Genomic DNA, 17,430 nt, shown 5'->3' on the forward strand with positions numbered 1-17,430 from the left:
AAAAACCTGCTGACACATTTCAGACAATACACTACAAATAATAAATAAAAGTTTTTTTTTTTTTTAAAAAAACTTCATATATTCCCTTTAAGTGCTGTGCACTTACAATTTTTCTAAATGAGACTAACCTTTTCCATGGCAAATAATAGCTGTACATTTTGGTAATGAAAATTATGCTGATAAATACACAAGGCATGTATATATCCACAGTATCTTTTTTTTCACAGTTACCAAAAATAAAAATTGCATTCAACTCATATATCCATAAACACTCTGATTCCTCACCATATGGATTTGAAGGAAGTGGAAGTACAAAGTCTTTTTTTTTTTTTGAGACGGAGTTTTGCTCTGTAGCACAAAGTCTTTTCAACAACCTGGATTTTAAGTTTCTTTCTTCAATGTCTGCCCTCCACGTGGACCTTCCAGAATCTTTCTGCAATGTGATCATGCTCTGAGATGATGGCAAAAAGGAAGCACTGGGGTGGGATGAGGCAGCCTGGGCTGGGGCTTCTTTTTCCAGCCAGCTTTAGGAGGGCTGGTCGAACCCAGTCTTTTAAATGTTATATTTTAAGGCAGTCTGAATTTCACTCAAATGCCCACACCTCCAGATCTTGAACTATGAAGTCTTCCTTTTTGGAAAGAATATCATTATTGAAAGTGCTGCAAGAGTTGCTTCGTCCATGGTATAAATCAGCATCTAGCCATAAACCAAATCGTCCCCTGAAAAGGTTAAAAAAAAAAAAAAAAGGTGAAAATACTTCTATCTTACATGGCACATGGCACACTGTTCTCTCTTGCCCCCATCTTCTTTCCTTCATACTGTTGACAGGCAAAATTCCTAACTGCTTATAAAACCAGGATACATTTCCTTTATTTCATTTAAATGACTAGTCTTTCTAAAAGACAAGTGGTAACAGTCCCTCATTTAGACACATAAATATTCTATCTTTGATTCTTTGTGTCATGTGTTAGGCCACTGTCCTAATTCCTCTAAGCACATGGACTAGCTAAAATAACCTGACACCGAAGTTTTAACTACGTGGGTCAAAACAGACCCACTCAGGTCAGGTGGTAAAATAACAATAAGAAAACAAAAACAACAAAACCTTACCCTCCACCACCAAGTTCTAAAGAACTTATGTCTCCATTGATAAAATATGAATTTTCTCCACTCCACTTAAAGACCTTGGGGAAGAAACACAAAAAAGAAAACAGACATTTTAATCTGGAGAATTAGCAATGAGGAAATATGAAATGGTATCTATGTGTAAAAGGGAAACACCTCACCCCATTGACTGAGGAAGTTCCTGACTGCCAGACCTGGCCCACACCAGGATGAGACCTCCCAAGGGGTTATGAACATGAACGAAGGAAGACCTTTCAGACACGTGGTGTCTCTGACCTGTGACTCTCTGGATCCCAGCCTGAGCAGCCCAGAAGGCCAGGACCCCAAGCAGTTTGTGAGCTACAGTTATAAAGGGCTGACCCAGCTTGGAGTCAGTTCAGGAGAAGTTACAGGACAGCTAACTGCCCCAATGCCTACCCCCTTCCCCAACTGCGGACACTGTGACATATGGGAGTGGGATATTTCTCCTATCTAGGTACCTTGAAATGTGGGCTGAATGTGTATAGAAAAGTTTCGCCTGTGCCATAATAGTGGTCACTGAACTTGAAAGGATGAGTTGCATATGCTCCAAAAATCTGTCAAAAGAAAACAGAAATGTTACCTACATTCAAACCTAAATCCCCAAAGCAAGGCTTTCTGGAATATTTTCGATACATCATGTTCTGAGATCTATTTCAGCAAAGACTATTACTAAACTGGCACTCAAACTTAAAAAGACCACCAATCAAAGAATAAACAAATATCGCCAGCCCTAACTGGAACCCAAGTAGCCAGCATTCTTGATGCATGCAAAATTCATCTGACAAAGCTCAGACAACTTGTTTGCCAAAGGCTAACAATTTGTTCCAATTTTAAAAGATTTCCAAAGTTCACTATGGAGACAAATTTCTGTTATTGAATATGCGTAACATAATAGAAACATTAAGCAACAAGATACATCTTGTGCACAGAAATGAATGCTTGGGAAAACATAGTCACATCTCTTCTGTATTTTATAAGTGGAGTCATGCTGGGCATTTCCCCAGAGAAAATGAACTTTCCTTTCTTTTGATTTGTAACAATGAGTTATTAATATGCTTATTCAATTAAAATTATATGCTTAAAAGTGACCGATTTACTATAGTTTAGTTCAAAGTGATGTTTACGAAACAAATAACTCCGTAATATCATGGCCTTGAAAGGTAACTTAGATGTGTTTAAATCAATGGTTCTTGTACTTTTTCTTGTCGGGGTTGGAAGGGGAGCCAGGCTACATGAGGAGTACTGTTTTCAGAATGTGTCCGCCCACAGCCTCAGCATCTCATCCTTCTGTTCACATCCTGATCAGCACTTGCAGGGGTGAGCATATGTATTTTGAAAATGTCCCTAGGTGATTCAGACATTCTTCCTATTTCAAATCCCATTTGAGGAACATTGCTTTAAATGTAGGTTATCTGGAAAATGTCATAGCATTTTTCAAAAATTATTTCAATTAGATCACAATCTCTGCTGCCTTTTTCACCACTTACACTCAGTTCCTGGCTACTTGTAACACCTAAGTATTAGGTAGAAGGCTAGAAACTCTTTCTAACCAATATTGTTCATACTTCCTGCTACCAAACCTTTCCCTAGAGCTGCTAAGAATAAAGAAAATATAGCACAGTAACAAAACATAAAAAATACTTTGCCCTCCTTCTGGTGATCGTCCAGAAAAAGAACTAAAATACAATCAAAATAGGCATCTATTTTTTAAAGCATGGCATTAAAATATGACAAAAATGGCAGTGGCCATACGTGGAAGAAAATGAGTCCCTCTCTGATCAGTCAACAAGGAAAGTTATCTTTATTTTCACACCCTTCATAGAATTTTAAATAATTATTTTCTGTCTTAGCTAAAATTCTCCACCCCCCTGCTTTTTTTTTTTTTTTTTTTTTTTTGAGATGGAGTCTTGCTCTGTTGCCCACGCTGGAGTGCAATGGTGCGATCTCGGCCCCTCTGCAACCTCCGCTTCTCAGGTTCAAGCGATTCCCGTGCCTCAGCCTCCTGAGTAGCTGGGATTACAGGCACACACCACCAAGTCTGGCTAATTTTTGTATTTTTAGTAGAGACGGGGTTTCACCATGTTGGTCAGGCTGGTCTTGAACTCTTGGCCTTGGGTGATCCACCTGCCTTGGCCTCTCAAAGTGCTGGGATTACAGGTGTGAGCCACCACACCTGGCCTTATAGCTAAAATTTTCTTAGCAATTCTGGAAATGCATTTAAAGACTAAGGGCTGGATGATATTAGGGAATTACTGTTAATTTTGTTAGATCTATTGCATTGTGATTATGAGAAAATCTTTTTTTCTATTACTGTATTTAAAAAGAAATTATATAAAACAACTTTTATATAATAGTGCTGTTCAGCCTATACCATATAAAAATGTAATACATTTAGCAATAGCAGAACAAAGGAATCCAAGGGAATAGATGACGAGTAACCCAGAAATGATAAAAGGAAAGTCATATAACAAAACATATAAATGTACATTTGCTCTCCTTTCTTCTCTCAACTTCCTTAGCAGACATAAAATTATGTAACATAGTAATCATAACAATCTATTGCTATATTTGTAGTATATACAGATGTAACATGCATAACATTAGTACCACAAAAAGTTAAAAGATGTAGTAGAGCAAAATAGGAGCAATATTTCTATACCTCACTAGAAGTTAGTAATTAGTCTCTATTAACTGCCTGATGATTGTTCTATCGTTTTCAACAATGCCTGGTGGTATACATTATTCTGCAGTCTGATTCAATTAAATGTAGGTTCCTTTGCATGGACAGTTTCTTTGGTCAGAGTATGAAGTTTACCCGGAATCCAGAAAGGCTCTCCTTAGCTGTCTCTTTTCTTGGATCTCTCTGGTAAAGTAGATGGTCTACAGTTGAATTTGTTGCCTTCATGGCTACAACCTTCTTCTTAACACCAAAATTCTCATTGTTTGCTAGAGTGCCCTTTGGTCTGAACTTCTCCATGTGTGTCTAAACAAAGTCAGTTCCTTTGGGTAGAGCTTTAGAACTCTATGTCCTGTGGCCTGCCTCTTCCCCTGGGAAAAAAATCTCTAACCCACTGCTCTGAAGCTAGGGACTAGACAGCGACAGTAGCCTCTGGTCTTGGCTTGCCTCATCTGGTGCAAAACTTCTGCCCTGTGAGCTGAAACAAGAGCAGTAGAGACCCCGGTATTCTCAGCCTGCCATGCCTACGGTAGAGCATGGCTCTGTGAGTGGAGGGTGGGTAGAAGAAAGCCCCCTACCTCTAGGCCACACTTGCTTAGATTTTAGCCTCAGAAACACAGACCTTGGGTGGGAGATAAGAAATGCAGAGGACCCGCAGTGAGAGAGGTACACCATAACCCTTGACTGGCAGCTGTGGGAAGAGAGTGCCCCATCTTCTTGGCCACACATGCCCAGAGTGGAACCACTGTCAGTCTCAGCGAGGGGTTAGGGAAGGGAGAGGGTTGTGCCTCAAGTGCCACAGAATCCCACTGTTATAACTAAGATTAATTCGATTTTCTTGAATAAATATTCCCTCATTTGCTTAGAATAATTTCTAGAGACTTTAAGTGATTGTTGTTTTTGTTATTTCTACAAGCTATGGTTCTTTCACTTTTATATTAGAATTTCATATAATTCATTTTCAGACACATTTGCAGGTGTTGTTCTATCATGTTCTCACACACAGCAAAGCCACAGTTTCCCCTTCAGGGTAGATGGGGTGCAGAAAGCAAAGTTAGTGTCTGGTTGTCCTCAAATAACACAAGTGCCTCCAGGGTACATGACTCAGCAAGACTCCACCCAGTGACAAGACTGTAACCTTCAGTTGTAGGCCTCCTTTACAAACCTCACAGGAAGCTTGGTAAAACTGTGCTTCATCAATACCTGTTCTGTGTGAACCATTACATTCCTCAACAAGTGTGATATTTTGGTAAATAAACAGGACAAATAATCTATACTTAGGTGAGAGTCTGTATGTGTGCTCTAAGATAATATAGCCATACTTCATCCAAAACATAACATCCAATTCTCAAACATCTCACTAAATTCCTAAGTCCCTTTTAAACCAAATGTTATCATTATTTTAATTTGTTTATCTTGACTCTACCCACCTTTCAGTTTGGATCATTATTAAGCAAAATGTCAGCAATCAGGAAATAACAATAGTAACAATGACAGCTAAATTACTTCCCACAACTCTTAAGCTACAATAATATTACAATAAAGTCACAAAGATCACTGTTAAGAAAGACAGTATCTTTGGTACCCCCATTTGTTCCCTAATTTTTCCCAAGACAAATTCTGACAGCAAAGTTCTATTTCCCATAAAATGATCCCATGTATATGGCTCATTACAATGTGGATATGTCTCAGTATAAAAATTTTGTGCTTCACAGTAAGCTCCCCAATGCTTAATAGTGCCTAGCACCTAGCAGGCACTAATCAGATATTTGCTGAATGGACGAATAAATGAATGAATGAATAAATGTTGAGCAAAATCTGCTTCAATGCCAGAAAATGTGGTCAATGCCACATCTTAAAATCTTAAGTCAAACTGAAATGAGCAATGAGCAGATGTGAACGGTGCCTTCCTTTCGTGATGGAAGAGATTGACTGGGAAGTGACTGAAAAAAACCTGGACAGATTCCACTCACATTCTGAGCTGACTTGCGGGAAGAGATAACAGTGTAGGGACACAGGGGTAATAACTAGTTTTCACTAGTTCCTCCAAGAAAGACCAACTGTAACACAGGCAAAAGTACAATCAAGAATGGTACAGTGCATTTTCTGTGGTTTCTTAACAGTTGGGCCCCTCCGGCACAGCACACTATGGCCTTGACTGGCTCTCCATCATATCCAAAACGCAGGCAAGGTTTGTGGGCACTACTTTGGCTACCCGGGAAAGGAGCTGGTATGGCACTGGAACTTATTTCTGCAACTATTTCCAAATCCAGATCTCACTCCACCCCAACTTTCCAGATTTTAGGCTGTAGGATATCATAAAGCTCCTTAGAATGTGACTGTATTTGGAAGTATGAACCATTTTCATTTTGGAGATGATTCTGAAATATGTAAGGGTGGAAGGCCATAATGATTGGGATTTACTTCAAAATATTTCAACAGAGAAAAAACAAGGATAAAAAAAGACAGAGAAGGCAAAATCCTGTTAACTGTGGAATGTGGGTGATGGAAGTATACGGTACTAGTCTCTCTACTGTTGGGAATTTTGAAAAATTATCATTAAAAATATTATTTATGAGAGGGACAGGCCTCACCTGATTATCCATATCTTTGATGACCAATAGGACAGGACTGTCTAGTGATGCCGATTTCCGGTAGAGCGTCTTCAAGCTGGTCCCATGCTCTAACGTGCTATAGGCCAGTCTCCATGGATACCCTTGCACCCTTGCAGGAAGGCGTCGGGCCAGCTACAAAGCCAAAGGAAGAGATGTAAACAGAAGGTTCATACACAACTTGCTCATGAACATGTGGCACAAAACAAACGCCTGTCGTTCAAATTCAGTGTCATACACTTACATAGTGCCCCTCCTTACTCTGGCAAATATTTGCTATTCTAAACCAAGAAAATGATTGTTTGACAGTGTTTACCTTGGCAAGGATACTGCCCAGGAGGTGTTTTCCCATTCAGGGACATGACTATGGAGTCCCTATCCTACTATATATTTGAAGATGCAGAATAAGCAGGATAAAGAGGTATAAACTAGACACACGCCGTTCTTTTCCACTTCAACCTGGCTTTTACGAAACAGTTCATATTTTCTGAAGTTTTCTTTCTAAACACTCAGAGGCTCAGAACTGCTACTGACAACTGCAGCTTTGCACAGAAGTGAGGGCAAAAAAACAGGGACGTTTAGTGTTAGAAGTCAGGTGTCATCTGTTCTTATTGCACCAATATCTTTCACCTGCATCAATATTTAAACTTGGCCATAAATAACCAATAATGGATATCTCTTCAAGAATATTACCAAAGGAGGCCATGAAGTGCTGAGTCTTCAGAGTGCTTAAAATCAGTTCCAGTGTCAGTGTGAATCCCCCATCTCTATAATTACTGGGTCAAGCTTCTTGGCTTTCTTGGGTCTTTCGTGGTTCCTTGGTAAACTTGGGAGCTGAACTTAAGGATTCTTTAAGGTCTTTAAAATTCATGTCTCTAAGCTGACTGGTGAGGGAAATGCCAGAGGTTCCTTACTACAGTTCAAACATAAGTGCATTATAATATTTCATACATTTCAAGTAAACATTCAGAAACTATAAAGTACACAAAGAAAATTATAGAAAAAGGAAAAATTATCCACAGGTAGGTATTTTTCATAAAGCAAACAGTGTATTTGCTATTTTACTTTTATTGAGCCCGATACATCAAAGCTATTGGAACTCTGCAATAATTGCGAGGATAAATTTGGATCCTTTTAAAAGTGTATTAGGACTATGGTAGGACACTGACAATCTTTATTTTTTTAAGATTAGAAATGGCTTTTCCTTCATGTTTGAGAGAAGGATGTTAGTGTCTGACCAACTCCTCGTACTACCAAGAAGGCAGCAGGAAATGCAACTTTTCAGAGGCAGAGCAGGGGGCACTGGCCTTAGTGGGCTGCTGGCGTTCCTCCTTCCTCACAAGCCTCATCCTTTAGCCCAAGTGAGAAGGGCAAATGCATTCAGGGATGGGAATTTTTTTTTTTTTTTTGAGACAGAGTCTCACTCTGTTGCGCAGGCTGGAATGCAGTGGTGCAATCTCGGCTCACTGCAACCTCCACCTCCCGGGCTCAAATGATTCTCCTGTCTCAGCCTCTTGAGTAGCTGGGATTAGAGGCGTGCGCCATCACACCCAGCTAATTTTTGTATTTTTAGTAGAGATGGGGTTTTGCCATGTTGGCCAGGCTGGCCTCAAACTCCTGACCTCAAGTGATCCGTCTGCTTTGGCCTCCCAAAGTGCAAGAGTGACAGGCGTGAGTCACTGCGCCTGGCCAAGGAAAATATTTCTAAAAGCCTAGGAAGCTCGACCCTTGGTGGCCAGCGCGAGCCCACCTGCTCGATGTGCATATTCTCCAGGAGCGCACTGTGGGGCCGTAGGACAGGCAGCACCTCCTCATCCTCGTCTTCATAGTAGCTGCACGTGCTCTTCCTGCGCTTTGCCTCCTCAACAGTGATGATCTGAAATGAGAAAACAAGCCAAGAGAAATAACTTACTGGCTTTTCTTCTAACTGCTAATAAAAAAAATCACTCCAGGGACACCGCTGCCTGAAAACCTGGCACTTCAGCAAGAGGAAATCAGCTGAACAGGACTTTGGGGAAATGGCTAATTTTTCAGTTTCAGAACAAATGAACAATTTAAGACAGTACAGTCGAGGCAGTTAATATGTATAAATTAAAGTCACAAGTCACAAGGCTAAACATGGTGGCTCATGCCTGTATGCCCAGCACTTTGGGAGGCCAAGGCAGGAGGAAGATGGCTTGAGCCCAGGAGTTTGAGACCAGCCTGGGCAACATGACAGGACCCCATCTCTATATAAAAATAAAATAAATAAAGTCACGAGTTTTCCAGTTTTACTATAGCTGCTGATTGCTCGATCACTGAGAATAGTATTTAACACCAGAAGTACAGCTTTCTACCTTTGAAATGCCCTAAATGATTCTCCTTTAGCCTTGAGATTTAGCATCTGAATTGTTGAAGGACTAATCAGAGATCATTCAGTAAGACTTCTATACATAGGGAGTTTGCAATGATAAGGCTAGTTTTTAATCAGGTTCCTGATATTTTCTCGTTAGGCTGTACACATAGAAACCACTTCCGTTAGAAATATTGAATGATAACAGCTCCCGGGAGCACGAGTACAAAGAAATGTCAAGCTTTAGTCTAAATTACAACTAGGTTACAATTATTTATGTACCGTTCAGAGATGATAAAAATATTCTCCCCTTCTAAACCCAGAAACATCATATGGTACAAAACGTTTATTATTTAACTATAGCTATGCTTATGAATTATCAAAGTTCATTTTACCCTAAAATCCATTTTTGGCCCTTCTTAAACTATGGATAAATCACTGGATTATTTTTAAATTGAAGGATGTATATTAGGCTTCTTGGCCTTTTGTGTAAGATCAAGTGAAGGATTATATTAGACAACTAATTCACCAAAATTTACTAGTATTAATTGTTTTGCATTATAGAGAAAAACATTTAAGTTAAATCCAGTGCAAGTTGTCAGGCAGTAGTGTATTACTCAATTTCCAATATGCACAATGACAGATACAAAGTACCCGCTGGCGTCTGAGCCAGATTTACAAGTAAGAAAATTAAGCTTACTAATTTTACCATCTTCTGGGGGAGTGTTTCCGTAGTGAAAACACTATCAAGAATCACAAACCAAGCATGTAAATGAATGAAATAAAACACTCTGTTTTTGGCAAACTTTGTATTTATCACAAGTATAAAATGAGGCTGTGGAATGAAAAAAAATCAAATATGGATTTCTGGCTGCAACAAGAAGAGGCAGCCACACCATAACCCTCTCCACAACGAATAAAATACCTGCTGGTGAAATGACAGCACAATCCTTTCTAATTCAAACGACTTTCAAAGCAAACTCGGAGGCAGATCACTGAGAATTCACCAGCACCTTATTAGTCCTCGGGACACACTCCAACATACCTTCACAAAAGGCTCTTCGTCAGGTCTGGCACAGTAGAAAATCTGGATGTCCAAGGATAATCTTTGGCCTCTCATTGTGAGCAGTGAGAAGCGTGGCTCTCTCTCTAATGAGGAACAAGTTTTCTCTCCACTCTGCTTCCACACCAGTTACTTGCAGCCACGCTGAGCTACAACTGTTTTCTCAGTATCTAGTTTCCTGCATGATTGAGTTTCTGTTTCCCTCAGGAGAAGGTTCAACATTTCTACAGGAACACGCCCAAATTAGGATTTAGAGCAAACACACTTCCTGCCAGGCATCGCTGAGACTGTAAAAGGACACTTTCACCTTTGAAACGGTGGTTTCTCAACACTATGATAAAACCCCATTGTTATGTTCTCATTTTTTTTTCTTTTCCTTCTTATACTTTTCGTCCTAACAGTCCCTCCAGTGAACGTAGCTTTCCTAGCCCTGCCTTTTCAGAGTTTTTTTTCCTTTTTTTTTCTTCCCCTTCAGCACCTTCTTTAAGGCTAAAGCTCCATTTAAAATGGTATGCGTGATCCCTGGTATCAGCTTGAATCTCAAAGGAAGGATGAAAAGGAGCCTTCAATGGAGGTAGGCTTCATTACAGTTAGAACAAACGGTATTTCACTTCAATACTATGTCATGTTTCTCAGTGGGAGGGACTTAAAAGAACGGGAGAACATCTGGTTTACATGAGGCTGTGATGATGTCATCTTACATGTAGTTTTATAAAACAGTTGGCAGAGTAATACTTATGTTTTTACATTTTGGAATTAGTCTTACTGAGTAATAAGCATGAGTCCTCCTCTACACTTCAGATCAGATGTCAGTAGGTTAGAAGGAAATATAGATCGGCACTGGATCAATTTGCAGTGATCTTTCTGTGATTCTTCCAGATTCAAAGTGGCCTTTCAGTCTTGGGCACACCTGCGGGGATCAGGGTGTATTGTATTGCTCATACTGGGGATCAGTTATAAACAAGACTCTGGCAGACACTTAGAGACCAGTCCCAGGCCAGCAGAACTGACTCTCGATGCAACAGCCTGAGCACAACCTGGGGCAGAATGCCAGCAAGACAACGCTCTCCTCTGGGCCCCTGGGACTCCAGGACAGCGGACATTTATTGAGTATTTCCTATATGATGGTGGGTGCCAGGTGCTTTGCCAGGCACAGGCACATAAAGCTGCTCACAGTCTCCAGCAGGTGAGGAGACAGGAGAGAGACAATTCTAAATAAATGGATGCCATTCCATGTGATTGTAAAAGGCAAATAAAATCTTGGGATCACAAACTCACTACAGCAAAAGGGGAAGTTAAGCTTGGAAACTGAGCCACACAAACAAAAACCATCTTTCCTTTTGTTTCTAAACAGCTGTCTCCCCAGGTGGTCTCCCTCACCTGGACAATGTAAATTAACAGCTTATTTTCACAAGTTGGAAACAAGAGCAGACTAGAAATTGTCCTACTGCTCACCCCCAGACCAATGCATACTGGACTTCTTCCACGACTCTGTTTACTGTATCTTATGTAAAGTGCAGATTTACTGCGCACAAGGCATACATAATTGAGGGCTCCTCTACCCTCCCCTTTGCACATGCAACATGTGGATTCAGTGCACACTAATCAAAGCCTCACAAGAAAGTAACCGTTTGTCTCATTTTTTCTACTCTCCTTTTTTTCTTTTCTCCTTCCTCTCCAGCTCAGGTTTCCCCCTTTAAATACTGAAACCCTCAAAACCCTCTTTGGAAAAAGTGCAGCCCACAGATCCTACTGTGGCTTGTGTCTCTTTTTTCCTCCCCAACCAGATGCATCCTCAACCTTAGCAAAATAAACCTCTAAATTGATTGAGATCTGTCTCAGGCATCCCTTTTGGTTCATAGGAGACAGATGCCAAAATCTACAGCAGAGGCTCAAAGGAGGTTGGGGCAACCTGGGGGGTTCTGAGATAGCTTATTTACAGAGGAGATGATGCTTCAGTTTGAGAGCAAGCATAGGGTGTGAGAAGATGTTCCAGGGACAGGGTACAGCAGGAATGCAGAGATGAATTCTGAGTTCACATTGGCTGGAGAAGAGACAGCAAGGAAGGCAGCGATGAGGAAGGTAGATGAGACAGAAAAGGGAGCAAGAGCAGAGAAAATGAAGAGCCTTGATGCCATGAAGGAGCTTAGAACTTACCCTACAGGTCAGTGTTTCCAAAACATGACAGTTCCTCAAAATCATCTGGGAGCTTTGAAAAATACAGATTCTAACATTCCTCCCTCCAGACCTACTGAATTCATGTCTCTAGTAACAAGGATCTAGGATTCAGGTTTTTAAAATTCCCAGGTAGTTATTCTAACAGGTGGGTAAGAATCAGTAGAGTCAATAAGGAGGCCACTGAAGGTTTTAAGCACAGAGTATCCAAGCTTGCTTGTATATTGAAATGACAAGTTAGACAGCCTTACAGACCATATGTAAGATCTTTCAACATGATGAAAGAAACATCAGAAATCATTAAATAGTGCTAGAAAAAAATTGACTATTAAAAATATCATCTATCGTACATCAAAAAAGCAACTATAGATTGAGTAGAGTTTACAGTAGTATTGCAGGGCCACTTATACATGGACACAGATGAATTCGGAACCATGTATTTGTAATGGCACCATTGTCCTTGGTGGACAGGTTCTCCCCAGCAATGCTTGGCTGCCTAGGAGCAGAAAAGTGTGAGGGTGGGTTCATCCAGGATTGCAGGCAGGCTAGATGGGTGCAATGGATGGGAGCGGGTGGAGGAACTCAGAAGTCCTGGTAAGGATGTGTCTGAATTCATTTACCATCTGTCTGAGCTCGGAAAGAAGAAACGCTAAGTGGGGTTCAAGAGAGCAGCAGAACAGGAAGGAGGGGTCGACCTATTTTTTCTAGTCTCATCTCCCAACTTCCCAGTTCTGCAAGCTTGTTAAGTACTGAGAGCTTATGTTATCCATCATCATATTTCCAGGGCCCTCCCCTAAAGAAGTACTTGATACACGCTTGCTTGACTGGATGAAGGGAACTGGGGTCTGGCAAACTATAGCTTGTGTATTAGTCCGTTTTCATACTGCTATAAAGATGCTACCTGAAACTGGGTAATTTATGAACAAAAGAGGTTTAATTGGCTCACAGTTCCGCACGGCTGGAGAGGCCTTGGGAAACTTCCAATCATGGCAGAAGGCAAAGGAGAGGTAAGCACCTTCTTCACAAGGTGGCAGGAGAATGAGCAAGCGCAGGGGAAACTACCACTTTGAAAACCATCAGATCTTGTGAGAACTCCCTCACTAGCATGAGAACAGCATGGGGAAACCACCCCCATGATCCAATCACCTCCCACAAGGTGCCTCCCTTGACACGTGCAGATTACAATTACGATGTGATTTGCATGGGGATGCGGAGTCAAACGATATCAGCTTGTCAGCCAAGGCCAGTCCACCACCTGTTTTTGTATGGTACTTGAGCTAACAAAGATTTTATATTTTTTAAGTGATTCAATAAAAATTAATAGCAATATTTTGTGACACATAATAACTACGTGAAATGAAACACAGTCATGCTCATTCATTTACATACTATGGTTGCTTCTGTTCTATAATGGCAGCTATGAGTACTTGCAACAGGAATTCTACGGCCTACAAAGCCAAATATATTCATTATCTTGCCCTTTACAAAAAAAACCATGTGCTGAGCTCTGAACTAAGGCATGGAGACATGAGCGAGAATATAAGTGGATCCGTCTAGTGTGGTCAGAATGAACTGTGTGCCTGTGTGCATGGTGGTGGTGCTTTTTTCAAACGGAGGAATAAAGTTATTTTCCTCTGTGATTTCACAGGTGCACGGGGACTCTAGTTTCTTACTAGCCTGTTACTTGGAATCTGAATGCAAGACTGCTTACTGTACCTTAGGAACTATGATGGTCTAACCCTGCCCAAGTGCTCACCTCCCAGCTCTTAGTTGTTGGCTCACTGAAGAAGTTGTCGATCATGTTCAGTTCTTCCTTCTCCACCACCACAAAGCCTTGCTCTTTGGCATCTTTCCCATACACATCAGGAGACCACTGAACAAAGAATGTGTACAAATGATCCACCCTGAAAAACACATTTGTGACAGACATTAACACCAAGTCTACTTTCTTGGCAGGTGCTAGTGCGGACTGCAGTGCATAAACCATCTTTTCCCTGCTTGGCAAATCCATTTTACTAATTGGAAAATTTCCCACTTTCAAAGTTACCTCTACGAGTGGCCTTACATACTCAAAATTAAGAGCCAATAAATAAAGTAAAAGTCCACAGGCACTGCGAAACTGTTAAAACTGTCTTTCAATTTGACGGGAAGATCAAGACATGGAACGTAATACTGAAAAACACAATGAAATATTTATACCAAATATTTTTTCCTCATTGAGTCTTCATTTATTGGATACTTGTATTCATTGAGGAAAAAAATGTACATCTGAAGCTTTAGCTAGGAACAAAGATAAACAATACTACAAGGGGTCTTTATGTAGATCAAAGTACTATTGCATTGTAATTGTAATAAAACATCTTTGACAACTAGAAATGTCAGGAATAATACTGGCTACTACTTTAATATTAGAAAGAAATCTAATTTTATTGATATGGGAATGTTCTTTGCTTCCAACTTCTCTGCTCTCTTATACATATTTACTGAATGAAGGTTCCAAAGTATCTCTCCAGGCTTAATCAATAGAAATATGCCCAGTTCCTAGGAAAAGAATGAGAGCCGTGAAAACTGCAGCTCCGGAAATATCCTCCAAGGTTCATACTATAACCACCACAACAGGAGAAAGGGCGATGAATATAATCAAATGATTCTTAAAGTATCTTCTAATCACTAAATGATAATTTGAATTTGAGGCTACTGTTTGGGATAATGTTAACTTATGATTTTTAAAAGTCATAATTACATAAAATTGTAATAATAATAGGACTAAAACAAAAACAGAAATATCACTGACAATTCTGATATCCTAACAGATCAAACCATTTTTAAGGTTTCTGCATTCCTATCTGTTCTTGTCCACATGTGTACATCATTTATACAGCTTTCTTTTCATGGCAGTCAGAGCCAAGCCATAATTGTTGTATTTAACATTATATAATATACTTTTACCACGTTGCTAGTCCTTGTAGTCATGTTTAACAGCTACATTTCATGAAGTTAATAAACCATAATTAGCCTGTATTCCTATGCTGTCAGGATATTTAGTTTGTTTGTATTTCTTTAATTGTATGAATGATGTTACAGTAAATATCCACACAGTGTATGCCTTTCACTATGGTTTGAATTATTTCCTCAAGATTAGTTCCCAGAAAAGGGATTACTGGGCCAAGGGGCATGATTTTATCGCTTGTAATTCATCCTGCCAAATGGCTCTTGAAAGGCTGACTAGTTTGCTGTGACATCAGCATTGCAGTTTGTGTCTTAAGTTTCATAACAACCTTGCTTATCCTTTTAGTTTATATAAAGTTTTACCAGAGTCCATCTGCATTCCTTTGAGTGTTAAGCGCTTGAACATTTTTCAAAATTTCCTTCCTGACTGTAGCTTTTCTTTCGTGAACTGGCTTTCTGTGATATGTGGTATCAATGTTTTTCTTTTTTTTTAGTTGGTGGGAGTCTTTAATGTAAGGTGAATATTAACAACTATCAAATGTGTTTCCGAGCTGTTGTTTCCCTTTTTATATTAATCATGTCTTTTCCCCCACAGTACAGACTTACCAATTTTCTTATACTTTAAAGGTGTATTTCTTTATAGAGTTCTCCTTCAAAACATGGACTGTTGTCACCTAAAACAAGGTGTGTATCAGTGTATATGACATGTTACCATTTCGATTACAAAAGTAAATATAGATATTGATAGATACTATGATTGTACATGGGTATGATGGTTATGTTTCGACTCGGTGTGGCCATCCATGGTACGCAGCTTTTGGTCAAACAGCAGCCTTGATGTTGCTATTAAGGTATTTGAAGATGTGATTAACATTTATATGAGTAGACTCTGAGAAGAGCAGATTACCCTCCATAATGTGGGGCCTCATCCAATCAGGCGAAGGCCTTAAGAGAAAATGACGAAATGACAGAGGTCTCTTAAAGAAGAAGGATTCTACCTTCAGACTTTCTTCAGACTTGATACTGCAACACCCACTCTTTCCCCAGTCTCCAGCCTGACAGCCTGCCCTGAACATTTCAGACCTGCCAGCCCTTAACAATCGCATGAGCCAATTCTTTAAAATAGATCTCTATGTATAATACATATATTTTAGTTCTGTTTCTCTGGAGAACCTTGACTAATGTTATACAATAAACTACTCTGAAAGGTTATAAAAGAAACAGATCAAAATGGTTACTTATAGGGAATGGAATGGGGTGGGAGAAAGACATTTTATATTGTGTATATATCTTTCTTTATATTATCTTAATATTTGGACTAGGTAGTACATTTATATGATTCAAACATCAAAATTATATTTTAAAAGGCATATATAAGTTTCCTTCTTACATCCCTGTCTACCCCAAGCCCCGTAGGTGACCACTTTATTCACTTCTTATATTTGTAGTATTATTTATGTAGATATAAATATGAATATATATATATATATTTTGTCTTCTTATTATTTGTTGGGAAAAAGCTGAGTGTTGAGAGGGAAACTGAGGCAGGGCTTGCATAATGTCCTTTGGAATGTGTCTAGACTTGCTGACTCCTTGCTTCTAGCTCTCCTAGGCTCCTATTCCCATTATCCCAAGTAGCAGAACATGTTCCATATAAACACTAAACCATCACAGCTGTAAATCATGTGCTTAATGCAGCAGGCTCTTTTGACCGCCACATTCTCACCACCTATTTCTTTGTTGGATTACCAATAAATACCGTGGGCTCCCAGAGCTCGGGGCCTTCGCAGCCTCTGTACAATAGTGATGGCCCCCTGGTGTCCCACCTTTTCCTCTTTTTCTCAATCCTTTGACTCCAATTAGGAGAAGGAAAAAAAGGTAAATATATATACAGACTCTAAGGATGCTTACCTAGTCCTCCATGCCCACGCAGCTATATGGAGAGAAAGGGAATTCCTAACTTCTGAGGGAACACCTATCAAATATCAGGAAGTCATTAGGCCCCCAAAATTCTCCTTACCTCTGAATCTACTTCCTCTGATCCCTGCCTAAAGATAATTTTATGGGGAAGAGGAGTTGCTTGTGTCTCTCCAGACGACAATCAGGTGACTGTGGGGGTGCCCACCAAACATCTGAAGATCTATGATAAGCCACAGCATCTAGTGAAGCCACCTGTACAGTGCGAACTGAAGGTTTGAAAAGCCTCGATTTGCTTTCCCTGTGCCTTCTGTTAATCAGAGAAGGCCTGCTTCTCATTATCAGTGGAAAGTTTTACCTCGCAGTAATTAACCAAAGAGGCAGAAACTAAGTTAAATGCATCAGCAACAGCATGCCTCCCGGCTACAACCACAGAAAGTTTTTGTTTCTGTCTCAGTGGATTTACTAACATGGGGGTGAGGGTATGCTTGTGTTTTTGCAGGAGATGAACGAACCATGTGGATGCCCTCAAGATGTGTATGACCATGGAACGGGAGA

At 40.0% G+C, this 17,430-nt stretch overlaps 1 protein-coding gene across 13 annotated transcripts in view; it reads right to left on the reverse strand.

The window, feature by feature from the left end:
* Positions 1-330: 330 nt before the first annotated feature.
* NCOA7 (nuclear receptor coactivator 7) overlaps positions 331-17,430 on the reverse strand; it is a 155,674-nt gene continuing 138,574 nt past the window's right edge. For 6 of the 13 annotated variants that reach the window (XM_017958354.3, XM_017958355.3, XM_003898225.4 and 3 more), the window contains exons 11-16: positions 13,763-13,910; positions 8,187-8,312; positions 6,419-6,571; positions 1,606-1,701; positions 1,112-1,185; positions 520-720 (exon numbers count right to left, since the gene is read on the reverse strand). In XM_017958354.3, coding sequence (XP_017813843.1) covers positions 585-720; positions 1,112-1,185; positions 1,606-1,701; positions 6,419-6,571; positions 8,187-8,312; positions 13,763-13,910 — 733 coding nt within the window. In that variant the 3' untranslated portion in view covers positions 520-584. Of the gene's footprint in view, positions 721-1,111; positions 1,186-1,605; positions 1,702-6,418; positions 6,572-8,186; positions 8,313-9,813; positions 12,947-13,762; positions 13,911-17,430 lie in introns of those variants that run through there. The other 7 variants (XM_009206162.4, XM_009206157.4, XM_009206156.4 and 4 more) reach the window with 4 other exon arrangements.

This window comes from Papio anubis, chromosome 6 (genome assembly GCF_008728515.1).
Source record: "Papio anubis isolate 15944 chromosome 6, Panubis1.0, whole genome shotgun sequence".
Taxonomy (NCBI): domain Eukaryota; kingdom Metazoa; phylum Chordata; class Mammalia; order Primates; family Cercopithecidae; genus Papio; species Papio anubis.